We start from the raw sequence: 26,817 nt of genomic DNA, 5'->3' as shown, positions 1-26,817 counted from the left end.
GATTATATTGTTTTATGTATTATATATAGGGTATAATGTCCTGGATTAGCATCCTTTTAAAACCTGCACTTAAATTCCATTGGGCTTTTTCTTACAAGCATATTTACTGAGCAAAGACAGCATACCAAACCACAATAATGTAAAAATAAGTGTTTATTTTGTGTATATGGTAGTTCTCAGACCCTGTATACATTCAGCGTTATCCATTCCACTTAAAAACTGCTTTTGAAAAGCTATCTGCCCCACTCTGATTTTCCTAAAAGCTTGTTACTATAATCCTTGATTTTAATGATAAATATTGGCTAGACAATAAACAAGCCTGTTTTTTCTAATTATAAACTGGCCTTGATATGTTCAATTTGCTTTAATAAGTCTTCCCTGAATTGCTGTCACCTTTCAACAGCAGTACCTTGCTGCCTTGCTGTCAAAGTAGATTTCATCCCCAAATGGTTATCTGTAATGAAAGAATACAAAGATGAACTTTTTCTTAAATTTTCTTTTAAAGATTCATTTTTGGATTGATAAAAATCAGTCAGAAGTGCAAAACAACATTAACTGTACTCTCACAGTTACAGTCTATCAACTGAGGCATTCATTTCACAGCTCAGAGGATAATTAGCACCTTCGGAGCATACAATCAGTGTGAACAGGCCTAGCCCCCAGAGGACTACTTTATATTCATCAATGTTCACAAATCTATCCCAAACTGCCAGCATCCCTACATGCCTACTATGTTATAAAGTTTTATATAAAATCCTTTTGCATTTCTTGGAAAAAATTACCTTTCTGATGAAATACTAATGTTTGCAGTACTAAGCTAGAAATAATATTAACACATAAAATTAAATTGTTACAGGCATCTAAGTGATGCTTCTGGGAGCCAAAAAGGGGTATTTCTGCATTTCACATAAAAAACATATCAAAAAGCAAATGCTTTAAATACATCTTTTTTTCTGAAAGAAATGCCTGCATGAAAATTTTAAGACTATTCCTGACTGGTATCATTTTTAGTAAGCAGCAGAATATAAATTGTACTGTGAAGGTTAAAATAAAGGATAACCAAATATGTGTAATATATGTGCTTCCTAGTTAGATCTTGTGCAAAATTTATAAATTCCTTTTTTAGAAAGTTTAAAATGAAGAATAGTTTAAAAATCAGAATAACTAATTTGAAATGTTGATTATATCACCTGTCTAGGGTTAAAAAAAACACCCTACTCTGTTTTCCTTACTGTGGTATTTATTCCTCTCTTTGTATAGATCTCTAAAAATTAGAACTTCATATGGCTTGGACAATATGGTTTACTGTAATATAAATAAGACAATCGCAACTGCTGGGATTCTGAGTAGCAAGGAAAACAGGTCTTATAAAGCCTGTGTACTTCATTTGCTGGGGAAATAAAGCCATTCTCAAAGTATGTAAAACTGAGATTACTGATTTAACAAGCTATGTAATCTAAATTCCCCCGACAATCTTCAGTTCTGTCTTAGCTAAGGATAAAGTAAAAGGGGTGATAAGGAAGCAGGCCCAGTAATAGCGGTAAGAGTTGAGAGATGAAGGCTGATCTGCAGGCAGCCTACACGAGGCAGACTGATACTGGTGACGCAGACTCCGTGGCTGCACTAAAATGCTGAAATGAATGAAGAGGGTAAGCATGACTACAGTGACTTTCCTTAAATGTTGTTTTTGAGTACCTACCACTTGAAATATTCTGAGTCCAGTGCACAACAAATAATTCTGTTAACTAAAGTAGGTATCACAGGACTTCCACGAGGCAACACACACTTTGGTGAGTTGGTTCCTATATATGCCTGTAAACAACAGAACTTCTTTTTCAATGTCCCCTAATTCAAACTGGCCTCTTTGATTATTCAAAATCATTAATGCTTGCCATTTGTCATCTATGAGATCCTGTTCCAGAATTAACACTTCAAAACTTTATAGGATGTATCTTAATATCAAAGAAAAGATGAAATTAAAGAGATACATGCGTGCTTGTTAATCCTGATTGTCAGTAAAAATACTGATGTTTAAGTTGGCACCTGTGTAGTAAATAACAGAATATTTGTAGAGAAGAAGAAATAGCTGTGAAGAGTATACTTTACAAAACTCAAAGATGACCTCAGAGCTGTGGTCCATGTCTGTGTTCCTCTAGCCACATGGGCTGCAGTCTGGATCCCTTCCACACACCCTCACTGCAGTGCTTGCTGGGCTGGACGTGCTGCCTTCCTCCGGGCCGCCTGTGGCGTCAGTCCTGAGCTGGGCCTTTTCCACTGCAGGGGAACCTTCCACACTCTCTGGTATCTTTTGGCCAGAGACAGGCTTAGCAGACTGGCTGCTTTCAGTCAGTGTGCTTTCTCCTGAGATTCCACCAATTTCTTTGGGCTTTGTATCCAAAATAGGTGATTTATGCTACAAAGTAGAGAATTACAGTGTTTTAATTGTTTAATTAACATAATGTGAAGGTTTGTAATAAACATGTTCAACAAGTTCCCACACAAATCTGTTATAGCAAACGTTGAACTCTTTCAAGTCCTGGTTCCAGTGCTGGATTGTAATCATATAAATGTTATTAAGCCTCACAGAACTGTACATGGAGGAATGGGAAACTCAGGATATGCTAGGTGGTCTAATGATGCAGCTTAAGGAAGGGTCAGGAAGACTGGTGACCAGTACTGCTAACTCCTCTTGCTAGTGAGAATAATTCATTCAACAAATATTTACTGAGCATACATTAAGTTCTAGGTGCTGGGGATACAAGACAACAAACAGACAAAAACCCCTGCCCTTCCTGGAATTTACATTTAAGTTGGGGAGAGAATCAGGCAATAAATTAACAGTATCATGCTGGGGGTGGGAGGGTTGGATAGCTATTTAAATTAGGGCAGTCTGAAAAGATGACATGAGCAAAGGCTTGAAGAAATGAACCTTATGAATATATGGGGAACAGCATTCTAGACAGTGAACAGCAAGTACAAAGGCTTGAGTTCAAGGAATAGGCAGGAGGCCCTTGTGGCTGAAGGAGAATGAGGGTGGAGGGGGCGCAGGAGGAGAGATCAGTGTGGTAACAGAGGTGGGAAGCCCTAGGCCATCTTGATATCTTTGGCTTTCCCTTCAAGAGAGCCCGGAACTCACTGGAGGATTTTTGAGATGAGTGACAGATAACCATTAACTATTAAAGCTGAAAGGAACATCTTAATTTTCTAGACGCAGGCAGATATGTTTCTTCTAAGGAACTCCATGGGAAGGGATTCTACAATTTCCTAGATTCTACTGCGCTTGTTACTATCTCTCAAAGGTTTGCATCTGCAACCTAAACTTTGCAAATGACAATACAAAGTCCTCTCTCAAACAGAAATGGAAATGTCCCTTTAAATGGCCAATAATGGTGGAAAAGAGGCCTCACCATTCCACAGGTAAAAAGTATAGTCTAGCCAGCCAACGATATAAAAGATTTGGGAAAGCGAGGTTTTTGGTCCTTTCCCAGCTCACTCTTCCATCTAGCTAAGGCTTCAGGGCTCTCCTGCGGGTTGGCTCCCTAAGGCTCCAGGCCTTCAGTGAGGACTTCTCTCTGATCTCTTCAAAGGTAGAAATTTCAGTCATGCTCACTTGTTGGTTTCCTATGAAATGTCATTATGAATTACCATCTGTTCCAACAAAATTACTGTTAAATACTATTTAACATAAAAATTAAATCTCATTTCTTCTGAGGAGGCTGGACTAACTTTCGACCAGAAAGGGGGAGAGAGAGTGAATAATTATGATCACTGGTGATATAATTAACCATGAAAAGTAAGAGTAAAAACACTTAACCAAAAGCACTATAGGAAGCACTTACACCTAGTATTTAGGGACGGCGAAATAAACAGTTGCTGACTTACGCTGGGTACCACCTTGGGATGCTCTCTCGCCTCTGCGTCTGGTAAATCAAATGCCGGAAGCACTTCAAGGCTCTTGTTGCCAGTCTGAAATCTCAAGTCAACATCTTTCTCTCTCAAAACATCTCTTCTACCCTCACATGTTTTGTCATTAGGGCCTTGCTCAATGGGGCCAATTTGGCCGCTATAATAGAAATCTGCATCACCTGCTCCACCATGGGGTCTATAATCAATTTCCTGCTGCCATCTTCTTTCACCTGGCTGAAGTGCCTGGGGTGGTTCTCTTTCAGGACCACCCACATGTCTCAGCATAGTAACTGATTTTCCAGCACCATAGCAGAAACTCTAGAAGGAAAAGAAATACATATTCCTGAGTACTTAATGGCTGACTTACAACGAAATTCTGAGGTGCTTTCCACGGTGCCAACAAAATTTCATAACTTATGGCATTTATAGACATAAACATCTTAATTTCACTGGGTTTTCTCTAGATTAATACAGGGCCAGAGTAGCCAATAAAATTTGAGAAATCGCCAAGTATTAAGTAGACATTTCAATCAGCTGGACACATTTTTATTGAATTATAACAGCAGTTAGGCTAAAGCCTAGAAATTTAAAAGGTATTAATTGTCTGATCATTGCTCATGTGTTGTCTACATTCACACGCATCATATAAGGTAAATGCTGAAAATTAAAGTTGTACACCATTATGTAAATATTCTCCTGTAGGTTTATTTATTTTTTACAAACTTGCTTTAGCTACAGCTAAAATTCAACAGGTTTTGAGTCACACTCCAAGGGAAAAACTAGGCAGCAGTTCTCGAAGTGTGGCCCAGGGACCCCTCAGGGGATCTCTGAGACTCTCAGGAATCTGTGAGGTCAAAAGTTTTCATAATACAAAGACATCAGTCTTCTTCACTCTCCTCTTGTACAGCAGAGTCTTGTGGAGCTAGAGTGACTGCCTCACTCTGATGGCTCATGCACTGTGTGCTTGTGTATACTTGTATTTTAAAAATTTCTGGTAAATATCAATAAATAAACCTCCCACAAACAAGTGCTCTTTGTGGTGTTCAATTCTGAAGAATACAGAAGGGTCCTGAGAACAAAAAGTTTGAAAACCACTGTACTAGAGATACTACTCTTTGAAGACAGAGCAGCCTTTTGAAGACAGAAAAGGCCTTTTCTTAGGCAGCAGATGAAGCAACAAGTGATGAAGGGGTTTTGCTTATAATTTCAGTCTTAGAGACTAAACTACTACTATACAACTAATGTCACCTAACAAAACCATATCCCTAAACCAATGAATCCTAATCACAAGCCAAAAAAACAAAACAAGAATAATTTTTAAGTAAATAGATCATAGTGAATTTTGTATCCTTAAGGGAAAACAATTCTTTAATAATTTCCCCTGGCACATCTGAGTTCTTTGCATTTTGTTTTATGAGACAACTGCTTTATTAGGGTAAGGGCTGAAAATCAACCAAAAAAAGAGCTGAAGAGATGACTCTTCAGTCATCTGATGGATGACTGACAAGTAATATTGTAATATTCCTTAATAAATGTCTGCTCCTGGATCCCCCAAGTTGTTTCTTAGTACACCCACCTCTTTCTACATCCCTTTCTGATTCTATGTTAAACCCAATGTTCTTCTGTTCTCAGTGTGGCAAAAATTCAGACTGAAATAAGGCCCCCTTTCTCAAAGAGGACATAACTGATATCATGTGTATTAATTCATGGAGTTTAAAGAACAAATGTTAAAAGAGGGTATTATTCTAAATCACCGCTTTGACATCTACAATCAAACTTGAGAACCATTTTCTTGCTTAGAGGAATGTACAAGTAAGTATAAACAAACATTTATCACTTAAAAATCATCTTTTCATACCGTTAAGCATGACTTAGCCTGATTTACAACATAAAAGAAACCTAACAATTTCAGAATTGCCTTTTTTCTGTAAATCCTGTTAATTGTTAACAGTGCTATATACTAACCAGGACAGCTAATGCCATAATTATCAGCACTGGAATGTGTAGTAACACTGGGATCTCCTTCATGAGTGCTTTAATAAATTCACCAACTCCTTTTCCAATATGCTTCAATGGCTCCGTGACAAAGTTGGTGAATGTAACTGCTAGTGCCTACAACAAAAGATAAAAACAACAATTTTTTTCCTCAAAGGATTGAGGCATATAGAACAAGCCAAAATCGACTGTACTGAGGCTGAAATTATGAAATTCCATACATTTAAAATGTTATCATATACTTTTCATGTGAAAATCACTGTGTAATGGAAGTATTTTTTTCTAGAACAAAGGTTTATTATTAGCAAAATGATGGTAAAAAACACTAACAATTTTTAATAAGTACAGAGACTTTTTACTTGTTTTATGTAAGTAATTTTCACAAAATATATTCTAACCTTTGTTGGTGGGACCAACAAAACAGGGTTGACTAATAAGAGCTCATAGTATCTTTGGCACGAGTCATCCTTATAGGTCCATGAACTTCTAAGCCATTCTATTTAGAGAAACAGACAAAAACAGAGTCATTTTTTTAAAAAGTCACATTTCATTCCCAAATAAGACAATATTTTAGTTTTAACTGTCCCTCTCCCCACAACCCCCAATCAATTTTAAATTGTTTTGCAAACAGACTCCCAGTAACAGTGATTTTTTAAAATTTCATCTTATGTCCAAAATGTTTATTTTAAAAATCCATTCAAATTATACAAGTCTTATACAGGTAAAATGTATTTTATTAAGATTTCTAAAAGGTAAACAATTAAAAACAGTTCTTTACACACACAAAGGAATCCAAGTAAAACTGGGGAAATCTGAGTAAGATTGGTGGCTTGTATCAAAGTCGATATCCTGGTTGTGATACTGCACTATTGCAAGTATGCAAGATGTTACCAGTGGGGGAAGTGGGTAAAGGGTACACAGGATCTCGCTACCTGTGAATCTATAACTATGTCCAAAAAATTTCAATTAAAAAAGTCAGTTCTTTACTTATTTTACAAAATAAAGTAGAACATTAGTTCTCTTACTTTTTCTAAATCAGACTCATGTACATTATGTACTAGCATGAGCTACAGGAGGCATTTAGTTGTTCCCTGAAGCCAGGAAGCAAGGCTGGGTTGGTTTGGCTCCCGTATCTTTTCAAGAAAATTAATTTTTTGGACACCTTGATTTGTTGCTGAGACTCTATTCTGGGTCAGTCATTACGGACTTGCATTTATAAAGAGACTTTGATCATTAAACCATTCCCACTGTTAGATACCTATAACTAAAGGCAGTCAACATTAGTGAGAATGTTCATAAAATTTGTAAGAAAAAGTAAAATAATTCCTAATAAAAGAAAAAAACAGTATAGTAAAGCTACAATAAGATTTCACAAGTCAATATAAGGAGATTAAATCAAAGATGGAAATGAATTCATATATACATTGATTCACTTCTCTAATAAACTTCTGCTGAGGACCCAGAATGTGCTAGACACTGTGCTAAGGACTAGATGAACAAAAGTGAGTCTAACGCAGGGAGACAGATAATATCAGAGCCAGCAATATACACATTTTCTATCCCTTTCCTGTCACATTACATGAACACAGAAGTCACTGGTCTGAAACCTAAGACTCTTCTTGCCTGTTCTGATACTAAAGATTCAGTCATGGAAAGCCTCCTTCTGGCATTTTATCATTTCTTTGTAATTATTAACATGCTTTTTCATTCTCAGAAATTCTACTCAAAATAAGGCCAAGGGAACCAACACCTTACCCAAGAGACTTCCCGTCCAGTCCATGTTCTCAGCACACACATTGTTTAATGGCTCCATCTTGGCAACTTCAGCCTGATGCTGGGCAAAGGCTAGCTGACCAACACCAAAGGGAACCATGAAAGGCTGCTAACAACGAAGGTTACGCCTACACATCCTAAAAACCTTAGTTCAAAGTATGTCTTCACCATTCACCCAAACCAGATTATTTAAACATTTTTCACAGAAAAAAATACATATTATTTTTAAAAAGTGGCTCTTTTCAGCTCATGGCAAAACAGTCTTAATGCAACAGGTAAAGAACTAACTACAATTGCCTTCTTTGTAAAGTAATTATGAGGAGGAAGAAAACCTTTTTACTAAAAAGATTGTTTTAAAAATTAGTTCAAATATAGCTGATATCATGCCCCCAAATATAGCTATACATATTAAACGACTACTCATTCTCTTATACAATTCATGACAAAATGGTGTTTGGCTTTGGATGATTTTTAGCACAAATGACCAATATGTCTTTTATAAATAAAAGCCCTGGGGGAAATCATTGAGAGAACAATTTTCAACCAAACTACCTTCTTTCCTCCAATTTGTAAATACTTAGTTCTAGAAGCTACAGAACTTAGAGCTAAGGAAATATCACAATGATTTAATCAGATGAATTCACTGAAAATAGTTGGCTACTTGACTCACCCTGCTAAAAAGGTCTAAAATTTTCCTTAAATGATTATGTTATTTTGACAGGAACAATAATGCTTCTTCAAATTTCTATATATAACGTGGTCCTGATTTTTAGAGAATTAAAAATTTGGAAAAAGTTTATAAAGAAATACCTCAAAATATCGACAGTGATTATCTCTAGGTGGTAAAATTATAGACAGTTTTATTTTATTTTTTGGCCATTGCACGCAGCTTGCAGGATCTTAGTTCCCCGACCAGGGATCGAACCCGGGCACCCGGCAGTGAGAGCACCGAGTTCTAACCACTGGACTGCCAGGAAATTCCCTAGACAATTTTTAAGAATTAAATTTCTCTGTATCTTTCTATCTTTCCTATCTTCTCTACCATAAATATACCACTTTTATATTCAGAAAATAACCTAACTTTAAAAAACAGTATTTTGCTATCACTTCTAGCAAATAAAAAGACATACCCCAAATTACCTACATGAGAATTTTTCAAGTGTGTCTACATAATTCTATTCTGATTTAGCTGTCCAGATGCCACCCGTCATCAGGAATTGGGTTATGAAAATCAGTACTGCATATTTTTCCCCACTAACTGGTCAAGGACCCAAAACACCAGGGACACCTGAGCAGCTGCCAATTTCCTCACCATCACCGATCACCGCCTCCTGCCCTCATCTGAGGCACGATTATATACTAGCTCTAAATGGATTACAGTCTTCCATTATGAAATAACATTTGAAAACTTAAAAACCTTCTATCTATACAATACCTTATATAAATACATCCAATTCCATCCCAAACTGATGAGAAAACTGATGAATAAAACACGTCTCAACTGGGTGTACCAACGAACATACGTCCACAGCTCAGTAGCTACTAACATCACGATGCAGAGCAGACACAGAAGCATCTCAAAAACAGAAACAGAACAGAAAGAAGAGTCACTGCCAAGCTATCCTTCCCAACAAAAAACACTGATGGTCAGCAAAAACAAAAGAACTGGACTTGAATACGCAAAATCATTTGTACCATTTTGCTGCATGTTCGTCAACCCAGTATCAGTGACTTAGTATGAGTTCTCAACATAATTATGGTGGGGTTTTTAAAGTGTTTTAAAAAATAAAAACATGTTAAAAATAAAAACATGTTAATCATGTCCCCCTCATCCCATCTTACCATCAATACATTATATGGATCCACTCCAAAGGAATCTTCAAATTGCCACTTCCATGTTTCAAAATTATGAAACTTAAAATTAATTAAAATATCACTTAGTGCATCATCCAAGGCTCCTGGCTTCCAATCCTCTCCACTGAGAAACTTTTGTATTTCTAACAAGGTTTGTCTTTTAAGGATAATCTCGGCATCATAATGCATATCAACTTTGTTTTCATCAGGCTGAATTAAATTTGCCAAAAAAAAATAAAACAGAAAAGGAGAATTTTATCATTATATTACTCAATGAAATATTTTAAGACAAAAGCTAATTTGGAACTAAATATATAATTAGTTCACAATATTTCACAGGTATAAAATAAGAGTAATAATATCTACCTGTCTGTCTCACAGGCCAACATGAAAACCAAAGATAATACACGTGAAAAACACTTCAAAAATTATAAAACTCTATGCAAGTAACATACAGTACATTTTACTAAATTACAGTTGATTCCTGCTATCTGCAGTACTTACATTCTATAAAGTCACCCTGAACACTAGTTAGCAAATACTGAACCATGGCTCCTACAGGAAATACAGGGTTAGGTTCCTGCAAGCACATTTTCATCAACCAATCACTTCATAACCTTTTTATGTTACTGTTTAAAGACACCTTAATATAGGGACTTCCCTGCTGATCCAGTGGGTAAGACTCCACGCTCCCAATGCAGGGGGCCCGGGTTCAATCCCTGGTCTGGGAACTAGATCCCACATGCATGCCACAACTAAGAAGCCCGTGTGCTGCAACTAAAAAAAAAAAAAATCCCGCATGCCACAACTAAGACCCAGCGCAGCCAAAATAAATAAATAAATAAATATTGAAGGAAAAAAAGGAAAGAAAGAAATTTTAAAAATAAATAGACATCGGGCTTCCCTGGTGGCACAGTGGTTAAGAATCCGCCTGCCAATGCAGGAGACAGGGGTTCAAGCCCTGGACCGGGAAGATCCCACATGCTGCGGAGCAACTAAGCCCGTGCGCCACAACTACTGAGCCTGCGCTCTAGAGCCCGCGAGCCACAACTACTGAAGCCCACGAGCCACAACTACTGAAGCCCATGCGCCTAGAGCCCGTGCTCTGAAACAAGACAAGCCACTGCAATGAGAAGCCCGCGCACTGCAACAAAGAGTAGCCCCCGCTCACCGCAACTAGAGAAAGCCCGTGCGCAGCGATGAAGACCCAACACAGCCAAAAATAAATAAATAAATAAATGTATTTTTAAAATAAATAAATAAATAAATAAATAAATAGACACCTTAATATATATACTGTGGATCCATTAACACTGAGCTCATAGCCAACAGCACTATGACTCATGACTGAACTAAGCTTAACTAACAAGGGAATTTTCTTTAAGGCACATCTCAGCCTTCTTGTGCTTAGGAACACTAGACAGCATAACATTTGGGAGATTTTTAAACAGCAAAATTTTAAAAATTAAAAAATGAAAGCCCAAAAACATAAACAGACCACAGAAAAGTACTTGTTTATAACATGAGAGCTGAAAACAAGAAGGCAAAAAATGGCCTTGTTTCACCTCAGCTGAGAATGGGCTCATTAAGCAACTCAAACGTTTTGTCACTCCACGCATGTCTGAAAGTGACCACAAAAGCAGGAGTACTGATTCTGAGGTTACAAATAAAGTTTAATATTCGAAATATTCAAAAATATGGAATCCACAAATAATGAGGATAAACTATCATTATTTTATGATTCCATTTATGACTTTCCATCTGCTGACACAGTTTTCAAATAGCCTAAAATTTGCAGTAGTACAAATAAGAAAAACAAAAAGGATCTCAAAAAGCAGCAAAATCTGGGTTTCCATAAATATGCATGACAGTCACAACTATATTACTAAGAGTTCAGGTTAGCAAAATCATTATAAACATTATCTTTTCTAATAGTAAATACTGATATTTATATTAAAAAGTAAATATAAAATGAGAAAAACCAAAGTGTCATGTAATATCACAAATCATCAGTAAGTATAAAAAAGCGGCCACTGATTAATACTTCTAAAAAACCAGGAAAGAAATATTCCAAGCTTCTCCATCTTGAGTATTTTCTGACGCTACCTGTTTCCTCATCTATAAAATAGACTCTTTTCCACCTTGCACTCAGTTATAAGACTCAAACTGAAGGGTGTACATGTGAGTACATCTGCTTTTACATCTCCAAAATAAGGTGGGATTACTATTCATCTAACATCCCCTTTTTTTTAAGTTTTCTTGATGTTTCGACTCCTCAAAGCGAAAACAATGACTCTAAAAGATGGAATCCTAACATTAATCATGAACAATATGTGCCTGATATGTAATTTCTATAAAGCAGCCTTGCCACAGTAAACAGCTAGGGGGAAAAAACTACTTAAAACACACTTTTCTTTTTCTCAGTATATAATGATATTACATCATCTGAATAAGAAAGTGTGGAAGTGGTAGAAAACAAGAAGTAAGGACTGGGATAGAATTTCCTTACCAAGTCATGAGTTTATTAAGTTTCTAACTGTTCAGGAAAGTTCAAATAGCAAATTTAAAACAACCTCCCTCTGGACTTCCCCTTCACCTTCCAATACAGGGAGGCGTGCGTTCAATCCCTGGTTGAGGAACTAAGATCCCACATGTCATGCAGTGCAGCCAAAATTAAAAAAAAAAAAAAAATCTCCCTCTCCCTCCAACTCAATTAAGTGGTAGGGCAGTGCACAGAGTAAGTAAATCCCCAGGAACTATAGGAAAAAGAGGAGGGATCTGCACTGCTCACTTGCCTTCCACCAAACCACTGTAAAGCAGGCAGCTACCTTCAATCCTGCATGAATAGGTTTTGGTAAAAGGGTGAGTCAGGTATCGTCTGTTGAAGCATAATGATGCTTTGCCACTGCTTGATATAATGTGAAATTAATAAATAACGAAAATATCCACTACACTGATTAGTATCACACCACCAAATACTCACAAGGCCAAGCTTTCTGGTTTCAATTAAAATCTTATTTAAGTATCTCCTAAAAACAGGATTGCTTTGACTTTCATAGTCTTTTCTCTTCTGCTTTTCACACTCATCGATCTGTAACCACAAAATAAATACAACATTAGTTAGCATCAAAGTTTAATGTAATAAGGGTCAAGTTTCTAGCCTAGTGGCCCCATCGAGATCAAAGTAAGGAGCTCGTTATTTTTTTTTTTTTAAATGATTTTTGCCAATGGTTCGTCTTTTTTTTTTTTTTTTTTTTTTTATTTATTTATTTATGGCTGTGTTGGGTCTTCTTTTCTGTGCGAGGGCTTTCTCTGGTTGCAGCAAGTGGGGGCCACTCTTCATCGCGGTGCGCGGGCCTCTCCTCTCGTGGCCTCTCTTGTTGTGGAGCACAGGCTCCAGACGCGCAGGCTCAGGAATTGTGGCTCACGGGCCTAGTTGCTCCGCGGCATGTGGGATCTTCCCAGACCAGGGCTCGAACCCGTGTCCCCTGCATTGGCAGGCAGATTCTCAACCACTGCGCCACCAGGGAAGCCCAGGAGCTCGTTATTTTTTATCAAGCTTGCATTAAAATGTAGATCTCACCTGCTTCCTGTGGGTTCTCTTTGCAAAGGGCAAGTAGGCAACAAATAAGGAACGTATGTCCCACACTGCACGCTGACAGGCAGTTTTCTTGCTGACTTTCAGCAATTTTAAAACTGAAGATCATGAAACAAGGAAGCAGAGATGTGGATAAGCAGAATGTCTGGACCAATCTGCCTCTTCCTAATTCCAAAGTAATGGTTTAACAAAGAAAGGAATGAAAGGAAAAAGTGGGGGGGGGGAACCCAGAAAGAGAGGACAAAGAGAAACAGGGATAGCATGAAGCCGGAAAATGAAGGACACAGCAAAGATTTTCTTGAATGTGCATATTACTTTTGGCCTTTTATTAATTTTTCCTGCCAACTATCGATCACCCCCTACCATATGTCAGGAACCATGGCTTCTCCAGAGTGTCCTACACATGGCACCCCCTCTGCACAGAGTCCTTCAATAGAACAGACTTCCTCTGAAATTAGCTCTACAAACACCACAGTGGCCTAGTCTCTGAGGGAGGGTAGTGCACATCTTACAGACATTCAGAACCTGTGAAAAGTACTTTTTACTTGAGTGTGGACCACAAGTTGCATGGAGCACTGAAGTGGGCTTCAGATGATAAACATACAATAACTGAGCAGCACACACAGACTCAGGACAGAAAGACACTCAAGAAGTCACAGGGCAGTCTCCTCTGCTTTCAGGCAATGTTTACAAACCCTAAAAGTTTTTAGTTTCTTTTTAAGAGAAACAATTTTTTAAAAACAAAGACTAAAGACTCCATTTTACCAATCATGTTGTTACAACGTTTGAACCAAAGTCACAAACAATGGAATGAAAATTTTCAGTAAAAAGGCATTCCTCCATTTCCTAACATCCAGCCAAATTAATTCACTACACCACAAAACGCAGTTAAGACTGAAGCAAATTTTATCCAAGCATTTCTTTGCTAGCACTCGGGTGAGAAAACATTCATATTTGATAAGAACCACAAGCAGCTGCTTATAGATCTCAAATTGGGATATATATGGATCTCAATTAAAAAGCCCTCCCAGTCTCTCAAGCTGGAAACCTCCCTCATTCACGCTAGCCTTCCCTATCCTTTTCCTCTCCTCCCTCAACCATCACAACTTGCTTATTCTACCACGGAAAAGTTACACGCTTTCCTCTTCTCTTCATCCCATCACTGCCTCAGTGTGAGCCTCCAGCGTCGCTGGACCTCTGCCATCCCCCCCATCCCAGCCCCCTCCACAATGCCACCAGCACCCTGCCTCACAACCAGCTGAGGTGGGTTCCCGCAGCATAACCTGTGTTCAAACTCCCCAGCAATCTTGACTTACTTCCTTTCTCATAAACTCTACTTCAGCCACATAAATAAAAGGACTGAATAAATGAATAGCTACCACACACTAAATTATAATAATCCCTTATATTTATAAGAGCAACTCTTATGCTTAGAAACTAGCAGTAGAGCCATTTCTTCATTTGCTACATTTGTTGTGAGTTACTACAGCCCAGCATTGCAACAGGTGATAGAGCATCACCTTGTCCCATTCCTTGTCCCAAGAAATTTTCAGTCTGGTAAAGAAATAATTACAGCATAGTGAGATGTTATTACAGCAAAATAAAAGTACTATTTCGAAAATCAAAGGCCAGAGTAACTAAAGAAAAACAACCATGTATATGTAAATTGTAGTTTTAGATAGAAACACAAATAATGTTAACAAAGACAGGAAAACAGAGAGCAATTTAACATACTATAAATAATACAAAAATCATGAATAAAAAAACCTAACCTTATGAGTTAAAGAATCAAGTCTGCTGTAACATTCTGACAATTCATCAGCATGTGATAAGTCAGGACTGACCTCTTCTTTCTCTGATATACCATACTTCACCTAAAGCAAAGGAGAGAGAGATTTTCTTTCTTTATAGTTCAGTTGTAAAAATAACCTACAGTTAATGAGACTAAAATTTTTACTTCATCATTTTATGGCTTTGCTCGTTATATTCCTCAACTGTATTAAACCACCAAAAAAGTAAGAGCCTCAAATTTATATCCTAACTAAGAACTAAAATCAAATTAGTTTGCTTCTCGACGGGCTTTACATTCAAATTTGAAACAGAAATAAACAGGTGGGGTTGAAATCATCTTAGACTAGGAGGCAAGAAGACATTCTGCATGACTGCTAATCATTGATATAGGACTCTCATAGCTCTGTGAAAAACAATAACAAAAGTAGACTATTTCCATCACAGGACTGATAAGGTGTTATACACACATGCATTTTTTAAATACCTGAGATTTTCTCATTGTTCCTGAAGCAGCATCATAGTTAAGCATGTCTGTGGGGTCAATCCAGTCATCATCATGAGCATAAGAAGTTATCAGCCACAGACATTCACAAAAGAGCACAGAACACAGCATCTTGCATGTAGGCTACAAAAATTAATAGATATAGTGAAGTATGATTACTTTTGGAGGAAACTGTTTTAATAAAAACAGTCTACTTCCTTCTAGTGTTAAGATAATGCTTTCTTAATAATAACTGAAATAAAAATACTCAGTAAAGTGGTATTCGCATAAAAACACATACACACATGCACACATATTCTCACTGAGACAAAAAGTATACATAAGATTTTCTAAGTGATTCAGCAATTCCACTTCTAGGTATATATCCAAGAGAAATGAAAATATACGTCAACACAAAAACTTGTACATAAACATTTATAGTTGCATTATTCACAATAGCCAAAAAGGAGAAACAACCCAAATGTCCTTAAACTGATGAGTACCATACAGTGGAATATTATTAGGCCATAAAAAGGAATGAAGTATTGATACATGCTACAACATGGATGAATCTTGAAAACATCATGCCATGTGAAAAAAAACAGTCACCAAAAACCATATATTATATGATTCCATTGATACAAAATGTCCAGAATAGGCAAATCTATGGAGATTGGTAGGTGTATAAGTCTGAGGATGTAATAAGGGACAGAGGGGTGGTAGTTAAATGGTACAGGGTTTCTTTTTTTTTTGATTGAAGATAGTTGATTTACAATGTTGTGTTAGTTTCTGCTGTACAGCAAAGTGATTCAGTTATACATATGTATACATTCCTTTTTATATTCTTTTCCATTATGGTTTATCACAGGATATTGAATATAGTTCCCTGTGCTATACAGTAGGACCTTGTTATTTATCCGTTCTGTATATAATAGTTCGTGTCTGCTAACCCCAAACTCCCAATCCATCCCTACCCCACCCCTTGGCAACCACAAGTCTGTTCTCTATGTCCGTGAGTCGGTACAGACTTTTTTGGGGTTTTTTTTCAATTTTATTTATTTAATTTATTTATTTTACTTTTGGCTACATTGGGTCTTCGTTGCTGCGCGCGGGCTTTCTCTAGTTGCGGCGAGCGGGGGCTACTCTTCATTGCGGTGTGCGGCCTTCTCATTGTGGTGGCTTCTCTTGTTGTGGAGCACGGGCTCTAGGCGTGCAGGCTTTAGTAGCTGTGGCACGCAGGCTCAGCAGTTGTGGCTCGCGGGCTCTAGAGCGCAGGCTCAGTAGTTGTGGCGCACGGGCTTAGCTGCTCCACGGCATGTGGGATCTTCTCAGACCAGGGCTCGAACCCACATCCCGTGCATTGGCAGGTGGATTCTTAACCACTGTGCCACCAGGGAAGTCCCCGGTACAGAGTTTTTGATGAAAAACTCTGATGAAAAGTTTTAGATCGTGATGAAAAACAATCTAAAACTAACTGTGGTAATGGTTGTACATATCTGTGAATATACTAAAAACTGCTGAATTGTACAATTTAAATGGGTGAATTGTATAGTATGTGAATCATTTCTCAGTAAAACTGTTTTAAAGAAAACAGGTATTTGAACCAAACCTTCCTCATCCCCCATATTTTTTTAACAAATGGGAAATTTAAAAGGTGCAAAATTAAGATTCAAATGATGTGACTGAACTCTCTAACAGTCAGAGAAAACAGCTTGCTTCATCTAAGCCTCTGCATAAACACCGTCAAATCGTTTCAATACAGTATCTCCTCTATTCAACAGTGTCCAACACAGTAGTCATTAGCCACATGTGGCTACTGAAATTTAAATTAATTAAAATAAATTACATTGAAAATCAGTTCCTCATTCTCACTAGCTGCATTTCAAGTGCTCAGTTGTCACATATGGCTAGTGACTACCAAACTGGACAGCGCAGATACAGAACACTTCCATCACTGCACAATGTTCTGTCAGACAGCCTCTCTTATACCTACTCTGAATAAGGATCAGGTAAGGGATTTCCAAGATGAGAATGCCCTGGGCCCTGCCCACAAATGGCTTACACTCTAGCTGCAGGAATAAAAGTAACTCCAGGCTAAACTAAACACTCTTTTGTATTCCTGGTGTGTTCTGTTTCTTCTTCTAGAGTATCACACACTGAAATTAACCACTTACTGGTCAGTCTCATCCCTTAGCACCGTGGCTCTCAGTCTTGGCCGTGCATTAGAATCACCTGGGAAGCTTCTTAATCCTCCAATCTTCTGGCCATATCCCAAGCCAACTGAATCAGAATCTCTAGGCGAGGGACCCAGGCATTGGGATTTTTAAAGCTCCCCACCTGGTTCCATCACACAATGAAGATCACTGCACTGCAACGTGAACTTTTCCAGGGAAGGTAACATCTTACTCAAGTCTAAGTTCACCTTCCCAATGCCCTCTCCATCTTGCCCCCTCCACCTCTCCAAGCCCAACACTCAGCCCAGTGGCCAGCAAGTGAAAGACATTCAGCAAATGTTTGTTAAGCCGCAAATGCAAATGATCAAAGCCTCAGCAGGGATTCAAAGGGTTTTAGGGGCTCACAGGATGAAGAAGCACATCTGACTGGGAGAAACTGGGAAGATTTCATGGAGGAATGGGCATGGGAAATGGACTTTGAAGTATGCGCAACATTCTGAGAGTACGAGATGAGGGAGGCAGAGACAGAGAGCAAAATGTACTCTTCAGAAACTGGAAACACGAGGATGGACGTGGTGGAACACAGAGGCGGAGAGGTGGCTGCGATGACTCTGCAAAAGTAAAAAGGCTTATGACTAACTTCACGGGCTAACAATAGCTTTCAAGGGTGATGGGAACTACATTTTGGGAAGATGAAACTAGCATTAAATATACACTCAGAGAGTTCAACAAGGAGGCTTCAGTAGAAAAAGGATGTTGGTCTGAAAGAGTGACGTCGATGAGAACAGAAAGAACCCATCGGACATGTTTTAAAGATTAATTCTATAGACCTCAGCAACTGAATGCACGTAGAAGGAAAGAAAGAGAACGATGGCAGACATGATTCCAAGATTTTAAGGCCTACCAACAACAAAAATGGTGCTATCATTAACTTAAAAAGGAAATTCAGAATGAGAATAAGGTTTTGGGAGAACGTTCAGCACTCTTTTGTTCAACGTTTACAAAATACCTGCTGGATACTGGGCACTGTCGTAAGTGACAGGGCTACCAGGAAACTAGACCAGCCAGGTCTTCTTTAAGAAACTTACACTCTAGTGGGGGATGACAATGAATTGGCAAAAAAAAATTTCAGATAGTGGTAAGTCATATAAGGAAAATAAAACAAGACAATGGTGTAGATGGATTAGGTAATGCTGGGTATTTTAGAGAAGGCCTCTGAGGAGATGAAACATGGCCTCAAATTCTTTATCATTTCCCGCACTGAGAGATGGAGTTTATTTCCTTTCCTCCTAAATCTGGGCTGGCCATGTGACCAGCCAAAATACTGTGGTAGAAGTAATGCTGTGTTGGTTCTGGGCCTGGCCTAACCTATACCAGGATCAGCTGCTTCTACTTTATCACTCTGGAACACCTGCTTTGGGGACCCCCTCTTGGAACTCAGCCACCACGCTTTGAGAATGCCAAGTCACCTGGAGAGACCACGTGCAGGGGCACACTGAGCTCCCAGTTGGCAGCCAACATCAATGACCAGCCATGTGGGTGAGCCTTCTAGGTGGTTCCAGTCCAATCCCTTGGTAACTGACTTGGTGATTCTGCCAACATCATGTGGAAAAAAATAACTACCCAGCTGAGCTCAGTCAAGCCCCACAAGCCACGGAATCATGAGAGATGATAAAATAGTTGTTGAAAGCCCCTAAACTTTGGGGTGGTTTGTTACACAGTGGTAGATAACCACAACATTTAAACAGAAAAATGATAAGCTAACCTTAGGAAGATTTAGGAAAAGAAAACCCAGAGAGAGGGCATAGCAAGCATAAAGGCCCAAGTAGGGATTATGTTCGAAGCATTCAAAGAACAGACAAGAAGGCCAGAACAACTGGGTCCTGGGAATGAGTTGGAGCGGAGAAGGGGAACAGGCCACAGTAATGAGTGTGGTTTTTACTCTAAGTGTAATAGGAAGCCACCCACTAGAGAGTTGCTTTTTTTTTTTTTTTTGAATTTTTGAATTTTATTTATTTTTTTATACAGCAGGTTCTTATTAGTTATCCATTTTATACATATTAGTGTATACATGTCAGTCCCAATCTCACAATTCATCACACCACCCCACCCGCCTCCCGCCGCTTTCCCCCTTTGGTGTCCATACGTTTGGTCTCTACATCTGTGTCTCCACTAGAGAGTTTGAGCACAGACGTGATAGGATCTGGGTTACATTCTAAAATCACTGGGGCTGCTATGTGGAGGCTGGAAGAGAAGAGCAAGAGCAAGAAACTAGAAAGGAGGATTTGCAGTAGTCCAGTTGAGAGATGAAGGTGGCATGAACTAAGACAGCAACAAAGGCGATGATAAATGATAAGATTTTTAAAATTTGAGGTAGACATTACCACATGTGGCGAAGACCAGCTAACAGGTCACCAAGCACATTCCTTCTTCTTCCTTCTGGACACATGGTAACTACACATCCCAGCCCGTCCTCCAGTTAAGTATGTGACAATTAAGTCCTGGCCAGCGCAACAGCAGTGGAAGGGATATGCACCACATCCATGAAAGCCTCCCACGCGCGACCCTCCATCAGCTGGCCCCCTCGACCATTAGGGAATGGGGAGGACACTGAGCCTAGAGGAGGGCAGCCAAACTAAAGGAGCTGGGACCCTAAATGACCACATGCAAGGCCACCTACTAAGTGGGAACATGTTTTTTGACTTTCATGTGAACAAAAATACATTTCTTTTTTGGTAAGCCCTGAGATTTGGGGGTTTGTTTTTTTAACACCATCTTGTGCTACCCTAACTAATACAGAAATACACTGCAGAAATTGCTGGTAAATTGGATGTAAGAAGTAAGGACAAGAAAAGATTCAGGATGACATCAAGGTTTGTGACCAGGGCAACTGGGAGAATGGGAAAGACTGAGGGACACTCAGGTGAGCAGATAGCAAGTTCTGACATATCAAGAGTTCTGTTTTAGACACAGTATATTTCAGATGCCTACTAATATCAAAGTGGAGATGTCTAATACACAGTATGGAGCTAAGGAGAGGAGTGGGGCTACAGAAACACAGTTGGGAGCCACCAGGATGTAGATGAGGTTTAAAGCCACAGACTGGATAAGATCACCAGAAGATCCATTATGAAGATAAAAGACTGAGTCCTAGGGCATGCCAACACTTGGAGGTCAGAAAGAAGAGGGGGAACTGACGAGACACTGTCAGTGAGTACTAGTAAGGCAGGAAGAAAACCAGGAGAGGCCTGTATTCCAGAAGCCACGTGAAGAAAGAAGGGAACAGATAACTATATCAAATGCTGCTGAAAGATCAGGTGATCAGAGGGCAACAAACTGACCACTGGATTTGGTACAGCAGTTTTTAACAAAGTGTTAGGGACAAGAGCCTGACAGGAATAAAGGAAGAATTCAGGTAAAGGTTTGGGGTTAAGATGACATAGTAACTCCATGCTCCAAAGCACTCCCCAGACTCCTACTTCTGGCCAAGATGGAGTAACAGGGACCAGATTTACCTTCCTGCCTGAACAACCAAGAAAGAACCCTGCATAAAATATATGAGACGGTTTTCAAGAAACTGGACACCAGGCAAGAAAGAATGGTGGTCCTTGAAAGATGGGAAACAAACATGGACAGCCCTTCCACTGCCCCAGGCTACTGTCTTAAGTAACCATGGGCACCCAGAAGGGAAATTCAGGGAGAGCCCAGGAGCTGGGATCCTTGAGGAGATGGAGTTGAGTCTGGAGAAATCAAGGCAGCTGGAGTTCAGAAGGGAAATTTGCATAGAGACAGACCTGCAGAGGTCTGCAGAGGGTCCCTATTACTCCATCTTGGCCTCAGCTCCTTCAAAAACCCTTGAAATTTCCTGAGTGATAGGACTGTCTGTTATGCTAACGAGGTGCCTCATGGTGGGCTCCTAGATAGCTTCAGGTTGGGAAACGGTCATCCAAAAGACCAAGCACATGATTAGAGGGTTGGAACTTTCAGCCATCCAACCTCTGGGGATGAGAGGGCAGCTGGAGATTGAATTCAATCATGTGGCCAGTGAATCAATCATGCCTATGGACTGAAACCCTGATAAAAACTCTGGACACTTAGGCTCAGAGGAGCTTCCTGGCTGGTGACGCAGTGATGTGCTGAGGTGGTGACACACCTGGATTCCATGAGGACACAAAAGCTCTGCGTTCTCCCCCACAGACTTTGCCCTACGTGTCTCTTCATTTGGCTGATCTTCATCTATAGCCTTTATAATAAAACCATTAACTGCAGAACTTTCAGTGAGTGGTTCTAGTGAATTACCCAATCTGATGGGGTCATGGGAACCCCCCAACCTACAGCCAGCTGGTCAGAAGTACAGGTGGCCCCCAAGACATGCATCTGATGTGGGGAAAGTCTTGTAAAGGACTTTGCCCTTAACTTGTGGGGTGTGCAGTAACTGGATAGTTAGGGTCAGAATTGAACTGAATTGGAGGACACAGTCTGTATCAGAGGGATTGGTATGAGAACAGACTCCCTTGAATATTCAGCACCACACTGATCAGTGCACACATAGGAGGAAAGTACCTGAGGCCTGAGAAAGAACATGGAAAAGATTCAGTTCAAAAACAAAGAGTAAAAATTAATAAATTAGAAAACATGTAATAGAGAAGATAACAAAACCATAACTTGGTTCTTTGACGTGATGAATAAAATTGATAAACCTATAGTAAGATTAATGAAGAAAAAGAGAAGGCCCCCAAAACCAGTATCAAGAATGAAACAGGATAAATTCATTCATGATTAAAACAAAACACTTAGCAAACCAGGAATAAAAGAAAACTTTGTCAGAGTACTACAGCAAGTATCACACTTGGTGGTAAATATTGAAACCCTTCCCTCTGAGATCAAGAATGAGACAAGGGAGAAGGTGCTGGAGGGCTTCTGGGACGATGGCAATGTTCTACTCCTTAACCTGGATGGTAGTTACATAGGTGCTTGCTTTTTAATAATTTGCTAAGGTGAACATTTGTATTTTACACACTTTTCTGTATGTATATTTCACATTTTACAAAAGGTTTTTCCCCCCCCATGGGAAAGACTAATTAAGATATAGTTATGCTTATTTGCAAGGCAGAAATAGAGACACAGATGTAGAGAACAAACTTACGGATACCAAGGGGGGGAAACAGGGGTAGGATGAATTGGGAGATTGGGACATATATACACTACTATGTATAAAATAGATAACTAACAAGAACCTACTGTATAGCACAGGGAACTCTACTCAGTGCTGTGGTGACCTAAACGGGAAGGAAATCTAAAAGAGAGGGGATGTATGTATACGTATAACTGATTCACTTTGCTGTACAGCAGAAACTGACACAACATTGTAAAGCAACTATACTCCAATGAAAATTAATTTTAAAAAAGTATTGTTACAGTCTAAACTGCATCCCTCCACCAAATTCATATGTTGAAGTCCTAACCCCCAGTTCTTCAGAATACTGTATTTAAAGGCAGGATCTCTAAACAGGTAATTAAGTTAAAAATGAGGTCATGAGCCCTAATCCAATATGACTCATGTCCTTATAAGCAGAAATTTGGACACAGGTCAGAGGGAAGATGATGTGAAGACACAGGGAGAAGACGGCCACCTGCAAGCCACAGAGAGAGGTCACAGAAGAAACCCACCCTGTTGACACCTTGATCTTGGACTTCCAGCCTCCAGAACTGTGAGAAAATTAATTTCTGTTGTCAAAGCTGCCCAGTCTGTGGTACTCTGTCAAGGTAGCCCTAGCAAACGGATACAAATTTCTTTAGACGTAAAAAAAACTAATAAAGTCTACAACCCATAGACTCTTGATATGTTAAAGAAGTTTAACCTCAATGAGGAAAGGTGTGAATAAAAGAAACAACAACGAGCACGGGAACTGATCAAGCATATTGATAAATTTAGTAAACAACTGACAGTTTTTTTTAAAAACCTAACTTTCTATGTTTAAAAATGTAAAGCCAAAATACTAGATAACAATAATGATGGGAAAGGCATCCTAAAATCCCTGTCACGCTCCAGAGATGCTTAGAAATACTGGATAACTGTATACTTTACTGGGGGAAAAAAAAGAGTTAAGCTAAGGAATAAAGCCTTGAGAAGACCCAAATACAAAAGAAGAGAGTAATAGAAGGCAAGCTAAAAACATGCAAAGTGTTTTATGCAAGAGGGGCTTAACTTGAAGAAGGAGGTATTAGTCAACCATATTAAATACTTCAGAGAAACTGAGAAAAATAAAGTTCGAAAAAAGCCATTGGATTGGTTAATTAGTTGGTCATCTGTGAATTGACTTTCATAGAATGACAGGGAGAAGCCTAATTCTAAGCAGTTAAGAACTAAGAAGGTGAATAGAGAACAGACTTGTGGTTGCCAAGGGGGAGGGGGTTGGGGGAGGGATGGAGTGGGATGGTGGGGTTAGCAGATGTAAGCTATTATACATGGAATGGATAAACACCAAGGTCCTACTCTATAGCACAGAGAATTGTATTCAGTATCCTATGATAAACCATGATGGTAAAGAATATAAAAAAAGAATGTATATATATGTATAACTGAATCACTCTGCTGTACAGCAGAAATTAACACAACATTGTAAATCAACTATACTTCAATAAAAAAAAAAAAAGAACTAAGGAATTCCCTGGCAGTCCAGTGGTTAGGACTCCGCACTTTTTCACTGTGTGGGCCCGGGTTCAATCCCCGGTCAGGAACTAAGATCCTGTAAGCTGCATGGCGCGGCCAAAAAAAAAAAAAAAAAAAAAAAAAGAACTAAATAGGTGACAAGGGGAGTGCCTGAACTGAGCAGAGACTAGGAAAAGATGGCAGTGTCTAAAATCAAGGCTACAGTTAAGGCTTTTCATAGGCAACAAGGTTTTACATGACTTCATCAATAGAAATGAATGAGGAAGGATGGAAATAAAGGTTCTAAAGCAAAAAGAAGAGAAGCTCAAAGTTCACATTACTGTTTGATATCAAGAGGATACTGAAAAAGTCCATTGGAAAGCCCAGAGTGTCCCTGTGCATGCAGAGGCTGGGATGGAGAATGGAGATGTGGAAAAACAGCACTAAAGGAAGCATTCCACAAAGGGAGATGAATCAAAAGCCTGTCAAGCAGCTGAGTTTTGACTATGACCCCCACAAAGTCACGCTATTGGCAACTACGCTATTTTCTCCAATAATGATCAGCAGATCCAGGGGTAGGGTTTAGCAATGCAGAAATGATGGAAGACCAGGAGGTGATGCAGAATAGTGAAATCAGCTGCAAAGTCAAGGCCTCCTGCCAAATCCCTGTGGTCACTGACTTCTCCTTGAGAAATCCTTCAGATAATCTCACACTTCCTCCAAACAAAGCCACATCTAAACCTAGTGGAGATCTTGTTAAGAAACAGATTCTGATTGAGTAAATCCGAGGTGGGCCTGAGATTCTGCATTTCTAACAAGCTCCTAGTGATGGCAGAGACACTGGCCCACAGACCACACTCTGAGTAGCAAAATGTTAAGGAAAAGTAACCATCCTATGTTGCTGTAATTCAGTGGTGGCACCTGTTATTCTACCATTTGTCAGTAATAGTCTCTCTCCCTTAGTTCTATTTTTTAATAATTTTTTCATCTGTGTGTCTTTGACACTAATAATGTCAAAATTATTATATAACAATAGTAACTAGTATTTGATTACTATGTGCGAAACCCTGTTACGTGCATTCATTCATTTAATCCTCACAAGAACTCTTAGAAGTAGTACTATTATTATCTTCATTTTATAGATTAGAAAAACAAGTAACTTGCCCAAGGCCACTCAGCTATTAGGTGGTCAAACCCAGACTGGCTCTACCTAAAACTGCCTCTCCAGGGCAAGATGCTAGTGGCCCTGTGGGGCTATTCTGAGAAGATGGAGAAGAGGAACTGAGGGATCCCCACCTCCACAAAGCAGGAAATACGGAGAGTGGGCTTTAACAGGAGCTACTAGACTGGACAGCTACCAACAAAGGCAGAGATCTCCAATGAGATGCCAGCCACTGAGTGGAAATCGGCACAAAGGAGACACATCTGATTTCAGTGAATTTACACGTGAAATGAGTAAGACAAAGCTAACTTGGGTATTAGAGTCAACTTCTGTATTAACCTAGAAGTAGCCTGGCATAAAAGTCAGGGTCTTGCAATTTAGTTCGTGTGCGTTTGTGTAGTTTCCTGGAACCGTGGTTCTCAAACTTAAGAATATGCATTTCTAACGGTTCCTCGATGACTACGATGATGATGCCCGTAATGGTGATAAGCTAGTCTGGGGACCACACCTTCATAACCACCATCATAGTGAAAATCGTCATTGTTTTTCACGACCCACTCATAAATATGCATCTCTAACTTTTAACATTCAAATTAATTTGGAGTTTTTGAAAACAACTACAACCAAATCCGAGCCATTCTGCTACCGGTATTTGTTCAGATTGTACCTAAAGTTTTCAGAGATAACTGAAGCCAACAACAGTCAACGTTCGCTCGCGTCTCGCTTTGCCCTTCTTGCCCCTTTTCCCTAGGCCGCTCTCTGAACCGCGTAAAGTAAGACAACCGCGTGGCACCCAGAGTTAAGACCGCCAACTGGCCGGGGAGATAAGGGGTCAGGTTTCTCGTTCATCCCGGTCGGCGCCGCGCTCCGAAGTCCCCCGCAGGCCCGGGCAAGCTCGGCCCCCGCCCGGACAGAGGCCCCGGCCTCCCCTGCGTCGCCGCCCGCGGGACCCACCCAGACCGAACCGCAGCCTCGCCCGCCGCACAAAACACACGCGACCGGGCGGACTCACGTCTCTGGTCGCCAGCCTTCCTCTCCGGGAAGACAAACACCTACCCGAGCGGCTGGAGAAGATTACGAGCCGCCCCCCGAGCCGCCGAGCGCTTCAGCGGGGACCTGCCTCTCGCTCGTCCTCATCGACTCGCTCGGCCGGCAGCTGTACGTCCTTCCCGGGTGCGCGGCTGATTGGCCCGCCGAGGGGGCGGGGCCGGCCCCCGTCGGCTTGTTTTTAGGCTAGAGTTTTTTTTTACCCTCGTCAGCCGAACTCTGCAAGTGAAGGCTTACATGGAAGCCAAATATATAAAACGGATACGAAGCGTATTTTCTTAGTATCGATTTATTTTATAAGTTCTCGAATGTGTAACATTTGCAGTAAAACCCGGGAATCTGTTTTGAGTATAATTTTTTAAATGGGGCGTAATGAATGACAAA

General features: G+C 39.7%; 1 protein-coding gene across 3 annotated transcripts; it reads right to left on the bottom strand.

Moving 5' to 3' along the window:
• Positions 1-157: 157 nt before the first annotated feature.
• CLCC1 (chloride channel CLIC like 1) lies at positions 158-26,530 on the bottom strand. 3 transcript variants are annotated; one of them, XM_061183767.1, is made up of 12 exons: positions 26,443-26,530; positions 15,402-15,542; positions 14,899-15,000; positions 12,512-12,619; positions 9,517-9,738; positions 9,110-9,250; positions 7,657-7,750; positions 6,300-6,397; positions 5,872-6,018; positions 3,883-4,224; positions 2,123-2,413; positions 158-454 (listed from the first exon to the last, which is right to left on the bottom strand). In XM_061183767.1, the coding sequence occupies exons 2-11, from the start codon at positions 15,528-15,530 to the stop codon at positions 2,153-2,155; spliced, it is 1,644 nt and encodes a 547-aa protein (XP_061039750.1). In that variant the 5' UTR covers positions 15,531-15,542; positions 26,443-26,530; the 3' UTR covers positions 158-454; positions 2,123-2,152. The 3 variants fall into 3 exon arrangements, with proteins under 3 accessions (XP_061039750.1, XP_061039751.1, XP_061039752.1); XM_061183768.1 differs by lacking the exon at positions 26,443-26,530 and adding an exon at positions 26,399-26,426 and having other exon boundaries at positions 158-2,413; XM_061183769.1 differs by lacking the exons at positions 9,110-9,250; positions 9,517-9,738 and having other exon boundaries at positions 158-2,413.
• Positions 26,531-26,817: the final 287 nt, after the last annotated feature.

Source organism: Eubalaena glacialis, chromosome 3, assembly GCF_028564815.1.
Source record: "Eubalaena glacialis isolate mEubGla1 chromosome 3, mEubGla1.1.hap2.+ XY, whole genome shotgun sequence".
NCBI classification, from domain to species: Eukaryota; Metazoa; Chordata; class Mammalia; order Artiodactyla; family Balaenidae; genus Eubalaena; species Eubalaena glacialis.
This window is presented reverse-complemented; position numbering and strand designations above follow the sequence as displayed.

Coding starts and splice junctions, on each gene's coding strand:
- CLCC1 (XM_061183767.1), bottom strand. CDS start 15,530: ATGCTGTGTTCTGTGCTCTTTTGTGAATGTCTGTGGCTGATAACTTCT. Junction 4,225..5,871: donor TTATGGCATTAGCTGTCCTG/GTTAGTATATAG, acceptor TTTTCCTTCTAG/AGTTTCTGCTATGGTGCTGG. Junction 2,414..3,882: donor ATCCCAAGGTGGTACCCAGC/GTAAGTCAGCAA, acceptor TCTACTTTGTAG/CATAAATCACCTATTTTGGA.